The 17,875-nt window shown below is 33.8% G+C and overlaps 1 protein-coding gene across 11 annotated transcripts in view; it reads right to left on the reverse strand.

Moving 5' to 3' along the window:
- The window catches only part of JMJD1C (jumonji domain containing 1C), a 388,314-nt gene that overhangs the window by 39,393 nt on the left and 331,046 nt on the right, over positions 1-17,875 (reverse strand). For 10 of the 11 annotated variants that reach the window (XM_057505900.1, XM_036895100.2, XM_057505904.1 and 7 more), the window contains 5 exons: positions 8,238-8,343; positions 5,324-5,448; positions 3,961-4,104; positions 3,664-3,862; positions 1,875-3,550 (listed from right to left, as the gene is read on the reverse strand). In XM_057505900.1, coding sequence (XP_057361883.1) covers positions 1,875-3,550; positions 3,664-3,862; positions 3,961-4,104; positions 5,324-5,448; positions 8,238-8,244 — 2,151 coding nt within the window. In that variant the 5' untranslated portion in view covers positions 8,245-8,343. Of the gene's footprint in view, positions 1-1,874; positions 3,551-3,663; positions 3,863-3,960; positions 4,105-5,323; positions 5,449-8,237; positions 8,344-8,912; positions 9,047-17,875 lie in introns of those variants that run through there. The other variant, XM_057505903.1, reaches the window with a different exon arrangement.

Here is a 17,875-nt window from a genome sequence, read left to right on the forward strand (position 1 = left end):
AAATGAGAAGCTCAAATGAGTATTCATATTTGAACTGACTGTTTATAGTTCATAATGCATGAGCAAAACCAAAAGTTTCTGTGATGACTGCCCTTGTACTGCTCACCATGTAACTTATTCAATATGTAAGAATTTGTTCTCCATGTAAGAACTTGTCCGTTATGCTTCAGAAGATTGGAGACTGACGAAAATTAGGCTTGGGGTGGATTAATGATTGTGCATTGAGCACTGACTCCCCTATACAGAATTTTATTGTTGTTAACAACCATTTGATCAATAAATATGAGAGATGCCCTCACAACAACAACAACAAAAAAAAGTACACACTTCCAATTGTAAAATAAATAAGTAACCGGGATGTAATGTATAGCATGAGGAATATAGTCAAAATATGGTAACAACTTGGTATGGTGATAGCCGGTACCTAGAATTATCATGTATATAAATGTTGAATCACTGTGTTGTACACCTGAAACTAATGTAATGTAATACTGTGGGTCAACTACCCTTCAATAAAAAATAATAATAAATAAATAAATAAATGAGAAGCTCACAGGCATTTTCTTTCAAATTGCTATCCCTAATATAGCTAGTATGGATCTTGCCCAAGTTGAGAAAGGCATTAAAAATACCGAAGTTTATCACAACAGCCAATGGGTGGAAGTAACCCAAAAGTCCATCAACAAGTGAATGTATGAAGAAAATGTGGGATATATGTAACAGATGATGCAGCTTAAAAAAGGAAATCATGTGAGATACTACAACATGGATAAACACTCAAGATATTATGCTGTATGAAATAAGCCACTAAAAGACAAATACTGTACGATTACACTCAATGAGGTATCTAAAGCAGTCAGAATCATAGAAACAGAAAGTAGCAAGTAGATGCCAAGGACTAGGGTGAAGGGGAATTTGTTTAATGGGTATGGAGTTTCAGTTTTTAAGATGAAAAAGTTCTAGAGATCTGTTGTTAACAATGTGAATATTCCTAACACTGCTGAACTGTACACTTACAAATGGTTATGATGGTAAATCCAATGTTAAATGTTTTTACCACAATAAAAATAAATTTTAAAAAGTGTTAACATATTCTGGGGAATATCTGAAGAGCATCCTAGGCTAAATCAAGGACTAAGTTGTCTCCTGGAGTTTAACAGTGATATACCCACTCCCCCCATTCTTGATTCTGGAGTTGGGAATGCCTTCAACAGCCATTTCTTAGTACGAAAATGAATTTGGCTAAAGAAATGACACAGCCCATGAAGGAGTAATAGCCCTTTACCACCACCTTCAGCCAACACTCTGTTAGTAATATTTGATGTTGGCAGGACCTCAGTCCACTTTACTCCTAAGTATCAGAAATTTCCAACCTTGGTATCCTTAAGAAAACAAAGGGCTTAGAGAGTCCTAGCTTATAATATACCATTAATACCACGTATCTAGATAGGGAATGTAACAATCTGCTTTTTAAGAGTAGCTTGTTAATACATATCAAAAACCTTACCATCTTATATGAATTTTAATCCAGAAACTTTGCCTCTAGGTGTTTAGCTGAATAAAATAACTACATATGTACCATAATAGTTATAATGATATTAATTCTTCCTAATTGGTATATTACAATCTAAGAAGTTCTACTTCTTTGAACTGGCTTTTGTTATAAATAGGGCTTTCTGAAATATCAGTTTCCATAGATCCCAAGTTAGTAAGCATCAGAAGTTTCATTATAATTAGAAAAATAACTGCTTGAAAATTCAAACATGTTTTTTTAATAAGAAATCTAAAGAAAAGAATGGGATATTTAAAAAACACTTGTATGTATATTTGATTAATAAATACACTTACTATGTGGCAAAGCATGCATGACTTACCCTTCTTAATGAAGATTCAGCATTAACTGCATTTTCTGGGTGAACCCACTTAGAAGAAGGTAGACCAAGTCCTGAGTATGCATGTGTTCCATTTGGATATTGCCAAATAATTGGATAAAGTCCAAGCTGATTGTACGAAGCAGAAGGGTGGGCTTGCCCAAGAAGATGAGGCGACTGGTGCTGTAACAACTGCTGCTGGTGGTGCGCAAGCGCCAAGTGGCTCAGGCTGCTGGCGTGCGCAGTCTCTAGTCGTGGGTGGCCACCAAGTAAGGAGGCAGCAGGCACTCCAGGTAACACAGTAGGAAGTAAATGAGGGTGATGAACAGAATGGTGTGGACCACTTGTCAGAGGGTGAGTGTTAATGGCAGGTAATGGAGTTTGACTCGATGATCCAGCCAGTAAATGAGGTGCAGGAGTTAAGGCAGGGTGATGGGTGCCTGGATTTAAACAGGTTCTATGGGATGAAGAATGAAGAGGAAAAGGATGCTGGTTTAAAAAAGGTGAAATGTGATTAGCTCCTGTTTCTAACCCAATAAGAGCAGGATCTCTGTAAACTGTGAAATGCTCATTTTTATCAATGATAAGAGGGCTCTTGGTAGTTTCCACTGTACTGCCTCGAGAAGGAACTGGATGAAAACTGCATCTTGATAACTCATGTTCTATCTTATTTGCCAGTCTTCTTTCACCAGCAGCTTGGTTGTTCACATAAGTGGCTTTAGACTTTACAGTATCAGGAGAATGGGTAGTTTTAGGTTTAACAACTTCAGGTGAAGGATTAGATTTTGTCTTGTGAGCATCCACTGAAGTGTTAAGTTTAGATTTTACAGTCTCTGGGGGAGGACTTCCCTTATGCAGCTTATCTTCTGTGATAGAAACTGCACTTAGAGATGACATGTAGGAAACATACTGATTTTTCTCTTTTTCCATATTTAGGTGATCATTTCCTGAAGAAGGATTCCTAACACTTGATTCGATTAAATCTACCTTAACAACATCACTGACCCAGCTCTGGTCAGAATCTTGTTTTGCTCTTTGCAAGTATTTTGCATTTGCAATTGAAAGTTTTGAATCACTAACATTAGGATCCATTTTCTGAAGTGCCTGAAGGCCAAAGGTACTTGAGTTTTCCTGAGCCACCTTTTCTGAATTAGAGTCATTTGTAATATCAATAACACATTTTGGTGTGGGTGGTCTACATAAGAACTTCTCCTTTGGTAATAATTCCACTGTATGTGTTTTTTCCATATTGCATTCCTGAAGAAGTAAATCATTAGGACTATGATCAGAAAGTGTGGCCTGCTCTGATGAATGGATAATCATTTTTTCTTGAAGCTGAGAATCAACAGACTTCTGCTTCTCTGCTTCATGTTTTTTATCATCCTGTATTTGATCCCAGGGAGGCTGGCTATCTATCAGTGTCTCTTCTGCCTTCTCATTATCCTGGGATTTTCCTTCTTCTCCATTTATCTTTGAAGCATTTTTATTTTTCAGCTCATTCTCTGGCTTCCGCTCTGAGGAATTATTTATTATTCTCTTATTTGAATTTTCTGAGTCACTGCTCTCAGAAAAGTCTGAAACATTGTCTATTCGTAGTCTTTTCATATTTAGTTTTTTTTCATCTTCCTCGGGTTTCCTTCTTTTATTCATCAATTGTTTGTTTTTACCTTTAGGATTTTCTGTAAGATTAAAAGAAAGAATAGTTTTATTTTTAATACCAATGTTAAATAAGTATATTTCAAAAGCACTTTTATTTGTTCTCATTCCCTTAAAACAAAAAGGTGGGTCTTACCTCCTCGTGCTATATAATCGTACTTTTCCTCTTTCATCTTCTCTTCATCTGGTATACTGCTATCTGAGCCCTTCCTCTTATTTGGACGTATATTTCTTTGCTGCTGTTGCTGGTGTGTGTTCTGTTTTGGTACAGCAGCGTGGGGGGGGTTGTTCATTGCTGGTCTGGGACTGTTTGCTTGGGCACGTGTGTAATGACTCTAAGAATAATCAATTTAACAATGAGTTTTTTAGTAATGACCCTAAGTAATCTAAGGAAAAGTATTTTACAAGAATCCACCATTAACAGCATACATACGTGAACAGTGTTGCTATTTTGACTGGCACGAGACCTTCGTCGAGATGTAATGCCAGTATTTTCACCTTTTAACAAAGAGTGAACAACATCATCTAGAAAGGTCATTTGAACCATAGAAGGATCGACATTCTGTGGTTCTAGTACCTAATCCATGACACAAAACAAGAACAAAAATTAAATCCAATCAGCTAGCCAGTGTGATACTTCTTTACTGAGTAGAAATGCTTAGAAATCAGTTTGGGATCTTTAATTTATAAGATACTGTCAGACTTACAATAAATCAGTTTTAATCATTAAAGATAAAATTACCTTTATAACCTTCTGAAACCTATTTCAACTGCTAAACAAAAATTAAAAAGTAAATATATCTATTGTTAAGTACACCTTAAAAAACAAGGGTAAGAATTAATTGAGAGTATAATACTGCCAAGTCATGAATATATTTTAAAAATAACTAATTTTTAAAAAAACAGCTATAAAAAAACTAATGAATAAAATTCAGGAAGAAGAAAATGATAAAAATTGTGTAAATGAGTAATAATTTTTAAAAGACAGATTAAAGGAAGAACTATTTTAACAACTATGGTCAATTTTATGCTTCATTAGATGAAATTCTGTCACCTTTCATTCTTTAAAAAAGAATTCTGTCTTTTTTAAGGAAAAAAAGGAAATACAATTAAACAGTCTATTTTTTTTTAGCATTTTGACTATAATTTTATCCAAAGCATTTGAAATTGTTTATAAAGAGATACTCCTTTATTCAGATACCCTCTACAATCCACTCAGGTAGGAAGGTGTCGATACCTTTCCTCTTTTTTCAGGTAAGTAAACGACAGCTTTAAAAGATCTGAAATCATGACTTTCAGACTGTTACTCAAGACTAAATATGAAATTGAGTTAACAATTGTTATCATACCTTATTAACATACCTACTATAAAAGCTTAAAGGAGCATACCAACTCTGAAATTTGATATGAAAAGAACTAGTGTGCGTTAAAGTTTTCATGAATGAAAAAGAAGCCATTTGGGATCAAGAAGTATTTTTATTACTGCAGAGACAGAAAAGATGAGACTAAGAAAATTTTATCTCACTTTTAAGGTTGAAAAAAAGTAATTTAAAAAGTTTGATGCCCTATTTTAGGGACTGATTTTATCAGTATTGTCATAAATTTGGCATCACTATCTCTGTGACCTAAAGTGACCTCTACGTAACATTAAATACATGAAAACTAGCGAGTATTATATAACTACAAAAAAACCTAGAGACGAAAATTAGTCTCAACTTGTTTATCTATTTTCTGGGGTGCATGGAATATCTAAATTGAAAGTATTTCTTTTCAAAAATATTAGTTGGACTATTTACCTGATCATTCATAACGATCATGGTGCGAGTGAAGAGATCATGATGAGTAATTATTCCAGTAAACCACTGGGTGGCAGAATCTTGTCTATACACTCTTACTCTGTATCCATTTAAGGAATAAGGACCTTAAAAAAAAACACATGCACAGACATAACAGGGATATCTTTAATGGAGACATTTTCATTTAAGAAGCACCTTTCAGGGGAAACATGAACTATGTGATAGATGAGTAATACCATACTCAAATAAGTTTTCAAAAAACTATATTAAGTGAATATATTTTAACGCCATATCATTCTGAAGATGTCATTAAATACACTCTGCTAGATACACCTATTTCCTGTATATATGGAAATGAAATACTTTAAAGTCAGAATGTTTCTAGGATCATGAGTTAACAGTACAAAATGTAAAGTTACAGTGGTTTATAAAGTCGTCTGGTCACAAAGCTACCTATAAGATTGGGGTACATGAATGACTACATGGCTGAAATGGAAAGTAACTTGGAACTTGATATCTGAGTCTTCTAGATTCCAAAGCTTTACCATACACAAATACAAATTTTGATTCCTCTGTGACAGCTAGGAAGAAAAGATGTTTAAGTTAACAAATGTAGAGAATGTTCAATGAATTTTTAAGTATGGCAATAAAATGCCTTTTAAAATAAAAAGTATGGTGTATTTTTCGATTAAACTCATTTTTAAAAGGTTATCTATATCTGTGTATCTTATATATAGCTATCCTTTAGCAAATAGGGAAGGATTAAATAATAAAATATCTATCTGTATATGTTCAAATATGCCTACTAAAACAAAAGTCAGTCCCACAGAAGATAATGGAGATAAAAATTTCTTCAATTCATAGGTACTAGTGTAAATGATATCAAATACTCTGAAGTTTAATAAGAACTGTAGGGAGGAGGGGGAACTTAATTATAGCATTATTCATCTTAATTATTCACCTTAATTGTAGCATTAAATATTAAACATCAACAGTTTGCAAAGTGCCTTGAAATTACGCAACTCCTTATTTAATCTCTAACACTTAGGTATTGTTTTCCCTTTTATAAAAATTGAGTGAAGTTTATAGGATTAAATAGATTTTTAAGTGATCACAAGCTAGGACTGAATTTATTTTCTTGATTCCCAAGCTGATGCTTTCTTCTATGGTTATGAGACATTTAAAACGTACCAATTAATGGTATATTTGCCAGGTAAAAAAAAAAATGCCAGTATCCGCCTAAAATATAAATCAATCAACACATCTGCAGAAAGTAGTCCATATGACCTGTAAATACATTCATAGCCATAATTAATTATATAAACTCTAGTCTTTTGTTACTATAGAAGAATAATATTTATTTTTTTCTGAATGTATACAGAAAAAGCTAGAGCTTAACTCCAAATATGACCCAATTTTCCATTCCCATTAACATTATCATCTTAGGCTGCTTCATTCCCAACATTAAACATAATTTGGAATCAGTCTCATGTAATCTTCCTAGGATGGGTAGTTAGGATGGGTAGGGACTTACTGCTCTACCTTTCCCTGTTAAGAATATAAGGAAACAAAAAGTTGTTTTAAAAAATATTAGCCTGATTTATTCAATAAATAAATTGCAAGTAAGGAAGAAAAATAGAGATGGGACAATTTGTGGATTTCTTTAGATCCCTAGATTTAAAATAATAAATAAAAATTAAAAAAATCAATCTTGTTAAAAATCATTTATAAGACACTATGAGACAAATGGAAATTTCAACCTGAATATCCATCCAGTAATTGATATTAGGAACTATTAATTTTTTTCAGAGTAATGGTATGGAGGCTATGCTTAAAAATGGATAGAATGGATAGGCAATAGCAGCATGTCTGAAATTTGATGGAAGTGGGAGTGTAGATGGGGCAGGATTTGCCAATGTTTTATAGCTGCTGGGGCTAGGAGATAGGCACTTGGAAGTTCTCTAAAATACTCAATTTCTGTGTATATTTCCAATTTAAAGTTTATATATATATATATATGTAAAGAATTTAATAAGTATATGATCTGCTGCTATAAATACCCATACAAAGCAAAACAGTCAGAACTTTGAGACAATCTCTGTTAATGCTTAAATTAAATGGCATGCAAGTTGAGGGTTGAAAAGTTCCTACCCATCCTACAAAGATTATGTGTGGCTGATTCCAAATTATGTTTAATGTTGGGAATGAAGCAGCTTAAGATGATAATGCTAATGGGAATGGAAAATTGGGTCATATTTAGAGTTAATCTATAGCTTTTTCTATATACATTCAGAAATTAAACAATTCCTTTTTAGAAACATTAAGCAAAGTATCAATACTTCATGCCATACTGTCCGTTTCAATTTCAAAAAAATCTTAGGATGGTTTTACTGACAGAAAAAGAGTCACCAAGAATTGTTAAACCTCAAGGGTTTGAACTGTCACATATTGTAGACAAACTTGTAACTTACTAAAAAAAGAAAGAAAACTAAGACTGGTACTGTGGTCATTACTGAAGAAGGTGAACTGAAATAGGCCACTTTTATCAGATACGAACAGCATTCTTCAAAGGAAATCAATTGCGGCTTAGGGCAACACTCTACTGCAATGCTTCCTTCTCTAGGAAGGACACACAAAGCATTCTGTAATATGGAAATTTTCCTATCAACAAAACACCTGTGTGGTTACAATTTCATGCTGGACATTTGGCTCAAATTAGTTAATAAACTGGTTCTACTGAAATTACTATGATTTTGCTATTATTTTCCTGCACTGTATAAAACACAAAATATTAGACTAGATCTTCTATTTATATTGTATGTAACTCAACAACCAAAACCAAACAAGGGAAATTGCCCAGCCACCCGCCAGACAGAACCCCTCAAAAATTAATGCATAATTTCACAACAGTTACCTTGCATAAAAATCTCCTGCACCTTTTGTTCCTTTACCCAGATTTTCACTTCTTCCTGAAGCTGTAGGTTGTCCCTGAGAACTGGGTTTAGGCTGTCTATGTCGTCCTAGAATTACAGATTAAAAGAAAGGGCCATGTTATGCTGTCCTAACATTAATATTACTGACTTTCCCTCCTATGTTTTCTAAGGACTGAAGAAAATTCCTTGATCTGAAGGTATGCAAAAACACAAGTTCGTAAGTTACAGTTCATTAGTAATTACTTAACAAAAGTGTAAGAAATTAATCTGTGGTAAAATTTGATCCAGTGTCCTAAAGACAAAATTTGAAATTTACCAATGTGTTTTCTAACTTAAGTATGGCCTCATACAGGTCACATTTTTAAAGATTTCACTATTGGAAGCAAATACGAACCAAATAGCATCAGGTCATCTAAGGTTGGTAGCTAAAGAATTTGAGTTGAATATTTTAGTGACAATTCATATATACATGGATGAGTTACCCTTTCTCCATGACTAAAATATTAAAAGTTTTAAACTACAAGTCATTATTCACTGTCTTGATTTAAACATCAAATTCAGTTCTACTCAAACTCATCTGACCAGTTAACTTCACTGCTAAAAAGTTCTTTTTCTTTTCAAGCCAGTGTCAAAAGCATCCAGGCAATTAAAATTACATTATTGTTGGTATTATCCTCATAACAGGGTGGATCTAGACACAGAACAACCGGTTCTCTCTCCTTGGAGATGTGAATCACACAGTCACATGGTTTCCCACAATCTGTTGGTCCCCCGCTGGACTCTCTGCCATTCTGTTCTCTCTTTCAACGCACCTCTCCGCTGCTCCTGCATTTGAGATCAGCGGCAGGAGCCCTAGAGTAGAGCTGGGAAGAATAACAAAGCAGCACCGTCAATTGGCGGCCCTCTAAAAGTGGACTTTCAGACCACGGAAACCAGTGAACAGAAGGCAGCTACATGAAGGAAATTTATCTGGTGAATGAAAATAATCTGGCAATTTTGAAAAGGCAAAACATGGTTGAAGAACACAAAGAAGGAACACTTATCAAGATGTCATACTTCACTCTTCTGCTCTAAAGTTTATACAAGTAAAGCTTTTCTTTCTCATCTTATCACTGCTTTAAGGAACTACTCTGTATTTCTGCAATTTTGTAGTTAAATATTATGATTTTTTTTTATACCCAGTCAACATCAACAGGCAGAGGTAAAGACCTTTAAAGTTATCAACTATGTTCCTTGGAAAATATATAGAAATGCTACTTGATTAGAAATACTAGAGGGAAAATTGTTATATAAAAAGTAGGCAAGATTTGTCATTTTGGGGAAAAAATATCCATGACATATCTTCCTTTTTATAGAGAAACTTTCTAGCAATCTTTTTTCGCCACGTCCCTTTAACACACTGCACACTTAATTAACATCATTTTAGAAACAGAATGTAACATGGTAACTTCAGACTCTGTCTTGATGCACAGTGACAGTCTAGTCTATGACAGACAAAATGCAGGAAACTGTACTTCCCAAGGAAAACCATTACCATTTCCAGATAGCTCTAACTGCTAAGATCCAAGCTTAACTCCTTGGAGTCAAACACAAGACTAATCACTTTCCTACTTTATAGTCTTTCAAACATTTGAATTCTGAGTTTATGCTTCCATAGCCTTGAGTCTTCTAAACACCCACTTTCATTACAACTGCTTTTCTCATTCTTACTTAGACATTTAACTGGCATGCAGAAGATGATCACTTGCCTGTACTATGTCTGTACTATACTATGGTCTGTTGCTCCCAAACCTCTTTTGGGGGAAGAGGGAGGGAGAAAGACATTTAACTGGCATGCAGAAGATGATCACTTGCATTTACTATGTCTACTATACTATGGTCTGTTGTTCCCAAACCTCTTTTGGGGGGAAGAGGGAGGAAGAAAGAGGTATACTGCTATCCAAGCAGCCTTGCGAATACTTTGAAGACTGGTACAGGTATGGTCTATAAAACCAGTTGCCTGTATTGAAATGTTAAAACCATTTTCTAGTGGAAAAAGCATACCATTTAAAAACTGATAATTTATGTCTACTTACTGAAATGACCTCACCGAAGTTCAAATTTCTATGTATGTTTCCTCATGTATAATGCTAGTATCTGCCTCTTTCTATCTTAATACTTCTTATAATAAGATTTTTAAAAAATACTGAAAACTAGTTTTCTGAAAACATCTGATTTTGAATCATCCATGGTATTGGATGACATAAATTACAAATTAATTAAAACCCTTAAAAATTATCCCAACACACGCCTGATTATGATAATCATATTGTTGCTGACGTCCTTTTCTACGTTAGTGTTTTGTAAGTTATAAGTATTTTTGTTAAGTTGTAGTCATCATCTCCATTTTAAAGAGGTTCACAAAAAGATAAATGATCAAATCTTCTAAGAGTTGCTAGCAGGCAACCAAATGAAGGTATAAGACTCTCAGAAAGAAGAAGCCAAGAACTAGGAAAAGAAACTAAGAGACTGTAATTAAAAATTAGCTATGAATATTCACTATCTTTCACAGAAGCCATTGACTGATAAAGAATTTCAGCAGTGCCTTGAATTTTTAGGAGATCAAAGAAAAAAAATGTAACTGCGAGTACATCACTCTTCATTAACTAGTATCTATACACACACATGCACAATTTCATTCTGAATAACTAAAATTTGTATTAATTCCCTGAAAACACATCACCTAGACACTGAAGTAAGGCACCCTCTGTGAATCTCCACTCCTCCATAAACCATCCAATGTGTTATACAACTAGTCCTAACCTCCAGCAAAAGACTAATGCAAAAATATTCAATTCAGCAAGATCTGCTGTATTAGAAACTATGAAGAAAACATGGAAAAGTTTTAAACAATGTCTTCAAGTGAGATTCTGCACTATATTTATTGTTCACTTGTGTGCTGTTTTGTTTGTAAAGACAGGTTAGCTCTCACTGAACATCACTGGGACACCTTAATGTAAATAATAACAAAGAATTTGTTAACATGATTGTGCATTCACTAGGGTAGATACCATGCTGAGTGCTTTCCATATATATCAATTTTTAATAATTTTGTGAGGCTTGAGTTATATCCTTTACATATGTTATACCCAGAGATGTCCAAGTATAGACAGAACGTGTTAGAGAGATCTAGTATTTGAATTTAATTCTGTGGCTCTGGAGCTCAGGCTTTTTTCACTTACTCTCTTTCTTGAACCAGTATAACAAAAACTAGTTCCCTGTATTGAAATGATAATGAGTAATATGGACTGTTTACTTGCTGTTAATTCCTCTCAAAATCTGACATCTTTCTTTACATTGTATTTAAGAGGTGGAAGGTAACATTACCTCGCAAAGTCAGAGTGGGTCAAAAGAAAACAAATCAGAAGTTATCTTTCTATAACCTTCTCACATTGGTTATTTGAAATTCTGTATATGTAGGAACAGTCTAACATGCATCAAAGAGGGAAGACTTAGGATGTTAAGCTCATGCCATCATACAGTCAGAGAACATAAAAGAGAAAATACTCTCTTTGGCAATGTGACTCAGTCATGACCTACAAATTCATAAATGCTGTATTTCTAGGTAAACATTGCCCTGAAGTACTATTTGAGAAAATCAAAAAACATTTTTTTTTCATGTACTGAATAGTATGATGGAATTTTTAAAGAAGCATTCCTCAAAAGATAAACGTTAAAATTAGGTTGGAATATGTACTTTGACAGTAAGACTAGTGGACTAACCTAATTTTTCATTCAATTCTCTACTTCATCACAGTTCAAAGGAAAAAATGATTGTAATAGCATAAAAATAAGACCACAGCACTAAAATAAGCAGATATGCCTGACTAGGTTTAACAATAGCAATATTATAAGTGTTCAAATTATAAGCAACACATTTTCTAAGGTAATAGGGAGTGATTTGTCTTGCCATAACAAAGTGCTCCTTTCTAGTTCAACTAATTATTTTCTGTATGTCATACATACTCTGGATTTAACTACTGATAAAAGAGCCAGCAGAAGCATGAATTAGATAATAATATACCATTTGTTAGTTTTTATCTAGGTGACTGAGCTGACTGGCTTAATAATTATAAAAGATTTGCTCTAAAGTCTTAAGTGATATCTAGAGCAACACTTTCATTTTAGGATACAAAAAGTATCCCAAATTTGAGCAGTTTCTCCCCCTTTGGACAATTTGTTGTTAGAGAATGACCTAATACCTGCTTTCAAACTGATACTGATGGTGTGGCTTAAGTATTAGAATCATTTTTCCCTCTGCAATAAAACTCTTCATCTTTGTGGTGACATCTTAAATCCCATCATATTACATAAACTCCCATAAATATCATACTTGGCTGTATTTTATAAAAGTTATCATAAAAGTAACTATCTGTACCTTAAATGTTAGGTTAGGTGATTGAACATGCATTAACACAGTCATAATTTAAATTCAAACTTCAACAAAACTACTTAGATCTCTTGGTTTGCTAGCCAGTTAAAAACATGAATGGTAATTCCACACAGGTCAAGAGTGACACTAACTGTTATCATACCAATTCTTGCATGACCTACAAAAGAATTCACTTTGTTAGTAAGGATTTACGGGAACAGAAAAACTACTAACTCTGAGAGCTACTACAGAGGTCTTCAAAAAGCACAGTTGTCTCCATCTGCAGTTAGACTAAATGTAGCTATCACTGAGGGCTTCTATATATTTTCATGCAAGGGTTGGCAAACTCTTCCTTATATAAAGGGCCAGAGAGTAAATATGTTAGGCTTTGCAGGTCATACCATCTGTGCTGCAACTACTCAACTCTGCTGTAGTAGCACCAAAAGCGCCATAAAAAATACATAAATAAATGAATGAGCACAGCTAAGTTTCAATAAACTTAATTTACTGGTATGTGAAATTTGAATTTCACATATGTTCAGACATCATGCCTTATTATTTTTCTTTGGAGTTTATATGTAAAGGACTTTATAAAAAACAAGAGGCAGGTTGTTGGATTTAGCCTGTGGTTGTAGTGTGCCTACCCATGATTTAAAACAAGAACAAATAAATTACTGGTACAAAGCAAGATTAAAAACTTCTAATCAATGCAATGCAATGCAATCTGATGGCAAATTCACTGCAAACTCTATTTCTGTAAATGGCTGCATTATATATATTCATGAGCATAAGAATATAAGTCAATTAACCAATACTTTTAATTAATTAAAGAAAAAATATTTTAAGATAAATAATTTTTTAAGGCTCTCATCAGCAAATGAATTTCCCTGATATATCCCTATACCACGTTTGGCCTTTCAAATATAATAATGTACTTGATTTTAGTATGGAAAATTTATACTTTGAAGGGTAAGATTTATTCCTTTTTGTCAACAAGACACATTCTCATTACATACAGAAGTTGGTTCCATCACCTCTGGACTCCAGAGTAGGGTAAAAATAGGTACATGCACTGAAAAAGAAAAAACTTTCTAAAGTACTGTTCCAACATTAATCTTATGTTTCATATATCTGATTAATAACTCCAGAGATCAATTTCTAAACTTCTGTAAATATATAATCTTAAACATATTTTAAAAACTTACATAATCATAGGCAACAGACAATTAAGTTCTATGTATACATGATTTCACAATTTCTGGTTGATTTTCGTTAATTCAGAAGCCCAGAATCCATATTATAGTTCAAAACAAAACAATAAAATTTCTGTTACAAAAACAAAATTATAAAGATTTAAATGGCAGAAAGAGAAAATAAGCTAACGGTTTATATTATCCATATGATTCTTTGCTCAATCACACAGTCAAAAAAATGTGAGATCCATACTCATTCAAAATTACTGACATTCTGAAACTGCATGAGAAAAATCTAATTTCTTAACAGAAATGTTATAAAAATTAGTCAATACAATGAATGAAATTCTATTTTTGCTGAATACTCTTAATGGAAATAGTCCTAGAAATGGGAGCCAAGTACAGAAAATCTGAATTATGTTAAAGTGTACTTTCTATTAAATAATATATAATTCAGTTATACAAGGGAAAATGGCAAACTCCAACATTTCAGTCTTTTGTAATTCTTAAATGTTTTCAAACAATATTCTTAACATTAGTTTAATTTTTATTTAGAAACAAAAATAGAAAAAATAAAAGTGATGAATCACCCTGACCTGTTGATTCAAACAAAGCAACTTTAGTCAATAACTTAAAAAAATTAGAATATTTTAGTGCTTTACATTTTCTTTCCTAAAAATAGCATTTCTGTAAGTATCTTCATCAGACACTGTGGCCAACAGCCAACTGATGCCTTGAAGTCATTAAAGACAATATCTAACATGCTGCTGGGCAAGTCATTTTAAATTTATCCATGCATAAAATGAAAATACCACGATAGCTTCCCCCCACCATTTTTCATGTTTTCAGTATTATCCATTTTCACAGCAGCATCATTTAATCATAAGAATTTAACAGAATAACATATTAAATTATCTAATATTCAGAAGGTTCTATAAGCTGTGTAAGATCCTAGAGGTAAATGTTTTGTCCTTTCATAAAATAAGAACTATAAATACATTTGGAGCTTTGAGTTGTATTTGTAATGGTGGTTTAGAGGATGATAAACATAGGAGGTACACATTTATAAAATATCTGGTTAGAAGACTGAAAACTTGAGTGTTTTCTCCTTGAGAAGGTAATTAAAGCATTTCTTTATGGGCAGACTTATTCAATGCTATCATATATACTGTTACCCAAAAACACAGATATTCATTAAAAAAAAACAGAGGGGATGACCCAAACAGGGAGATAAACAATTTATTCTTTGCTTCTCTACTTCCTCCAAGGGCTAACTATGATACGCTGACAAAGAAAACAATTAGGCTTGAGGATGAAGAAAATGCCACTAACACATCCTGACAAAATTGTCTCCAAATGCTACTGGGGAAAGGGATCAATAGTTTTAAAATACATTAACCTGTTATTTTCTGCTACATATGATTAATGCTATGTTATTTCTAAAATGTTTCTAACATAAATCTGAATCCACTTTGGTAACTTGATTCTTTACAAGTTCTGTGATAAAAACTACAATTTTCCAGATTTATTGTCATTGCTAAAATTTTAAATTTTAGGCAGAATTATAAAATTATTATAATTATTTAGGAACTACTTGATTCCCAGTATATAAACCAAACATCAGTATTTTAGAGTCAAGAGTGTTAGAGACTATATATCCACACTAGAAAACAAAGAAACTACTCAAGACCTTCAGGTACATGAATCAGAATTAAACTGGTATACAGGATTCAATCAACTATGATTTTTAATTTGTGTGACTTTTGCTTTGGAGAACAAAACTGACTTCAATGGCAATTAAACCTTGCTTTCAAAAAAGCAACTTTCTGAAGCAATGACAAGGCTGCTGCAAATAGTCTGGGTAGTCCTAGAGAGGTCTTGCTAAATTCAAAGGCATTGATTGCCTGGTTGTAAAAAAATCAGTGAACAAGTCTGAGATCAGCAGTGAACCTAAAGATGGGGACTATGTAGTGGATTACAACCACATAAAAAAGACTATTTCTTTTATTTACCTTAATAACTTAATTTTACACTGTATTTTCTAAGGTTTTGTCACAGTCATTTGAAACCAACATAAGATTGTATATTAACAATACTTAAAAAAAAAAAAAAAGGCAGTGCCCTTCTATAGTATCTGCTTTCTGACACTGTCCTGATTAAATCAATCTACCCATCTTTCAAAATTGTTTTACAGGCATATCGTCTTTCATTGTACCTAGTTTTGTTGTGCTTTGTAGATATTGCATTTTTCACAACTTGAGGTTTTGTGGTGGCAACCCTGTGTCAAGCAAATCTTTGGTGCCATTTTTCCAAAAGTATTTGTCCACTTCGTGTCACTTTGAGCATTTGGTAGTTCTCACAATATTTCAAACATTTTCATCATTATTATATTTGTTACAGTGATCTGTGATCTTTGGTATTACTACTGTTAATTGTTCTGGGGTGCCACAAACCATTCCCACATAAGTTAACAAACTTAAAAATGTGTGTGTGTCTGACTGCTCTACTGACTAGCTGTTTCTCCCTCTCTCTCTCTCTTTGAGCCTCACTATTCCCTGAGACACAACAACTGAAATAAGGCCAGTTAGTAAGACTTGCATGTCTCCAACTGTTACTTTAAGTCAAAAGCCAGAAATGATTCAGCTTAGTGAGGAAGACATGTCAAAAGCTGAGATAGGCCAAAAGCTAGGTCTCTTGTACTAAACAGCCAAGTTGTGAATGCAAAGGAAAAGTTCTTGAAGGAAATTAAAGTGCTACTCCAGCAAACACACGAATGCAAGAAAGCATACAGCCTTATCACTGATATGGAGAAAGATTGAGTGGTCTGGACAGAAGGTCAAACCAGCCACAACATTTCCTTAAGTCAAGCCTCAGAGCAAAGCCCTAACTCTTAAATTCTATGAACACTGAGAGAGGTGAGGAAGCTGCAAAAGTGAAGTATGAAATAGCAGAGGTTAATGCATGAGGTTTAAAGAAAGAAGCCATCTCCACAAAAAAAAAAGTGCAAGGGGAAGCAGCAAGTGCTGATAAGCTGCAGCAAGCTATCCAGAAGATCTAGCTAAGATGATTAATGAAGGTGACTACACTGAACAACACATTTCCAATGTAAACAGCCTTCTAGCAGAAGGAAGATACCATCTAGGACTTTCATAGTTGGAGAGGAATAGTCAAATGTCTGGCTTCAAAGCTTCAAGGGATGGACTGACTCACTGGGGCTAATGCAGCTGGTGACTTTAAGGTGAAGCCAATGCTCTTTGACCTTCTGAAAATCCTAGGGCTCTTAAGAATTATGCTAAATCTAATCTGCCTGTACTCGATAATTGGAACAACAAAGCCTGAGTGCTAGCACATACGTTTACAACATGGTTTACTGAATATTTTAAGCCAATGTGGAGACCTACTCCTCATAAAAAAGACTCCTTTCAAGTATTACTGCTGACAATGCATCTGGTTATCCAAGAGCTCTGATGGAGATACACAAGGAGATGAATGTAGTTTTCGTGCCTGCTAACACAATGTCCCTTGTGCAGCCCATGGATTAAAGAATTAGATTTTCAAGTCTTATTATTGAAGAAACACATTTCATAGAAAGGCTATAGCTGCCATAGATAGTGATTCCTCTGACCAATCTGGGCAAAGTCAGTTGAACACCTCTGGGAAGGATAAATCATTTTAGATGCTATTAAGAAAATTTGTAATTCATGGGAAAAGCTCAGTCAAAATACCAGCATTAACAGGAGTTGGAAGAGGTTGATCCCAACCCTCAAGGATGCCTTTGAGGGGTTCCTCTTTCAGTGGAGGAAGTTACTGCAGATAAAGTGGAAACAGCAAGAGAGCTAAGTGGAGTCTGAAGATGTGATAAAATCTGAATGAGTGAGAAGTTGCTTTTTATGAATGAATGAATGAAGAAAAAGTGGTTTCATGATATAAAAATTATTCCTGGTGAAGATGCTGTGATTGTGGTTCAAACAACAACAAAGATTTGGTTGATAAAGGAGCAGCAGAGTTGGAAAGA

Source organism: Manis pentadactyla, chromosome 8 (genome assembly GCF_030020395.1).
Source record: "Manis pentadactyla isolate mManPen7 chromosome 8, mManPen7.hap1, whole genome shotgun sequence".
Lineage (NCBI taxonomy): Eukaryota > Metazoa > Chordata > Mammalia > Pholidota > Manidae > Manis > Manis pentadactyla.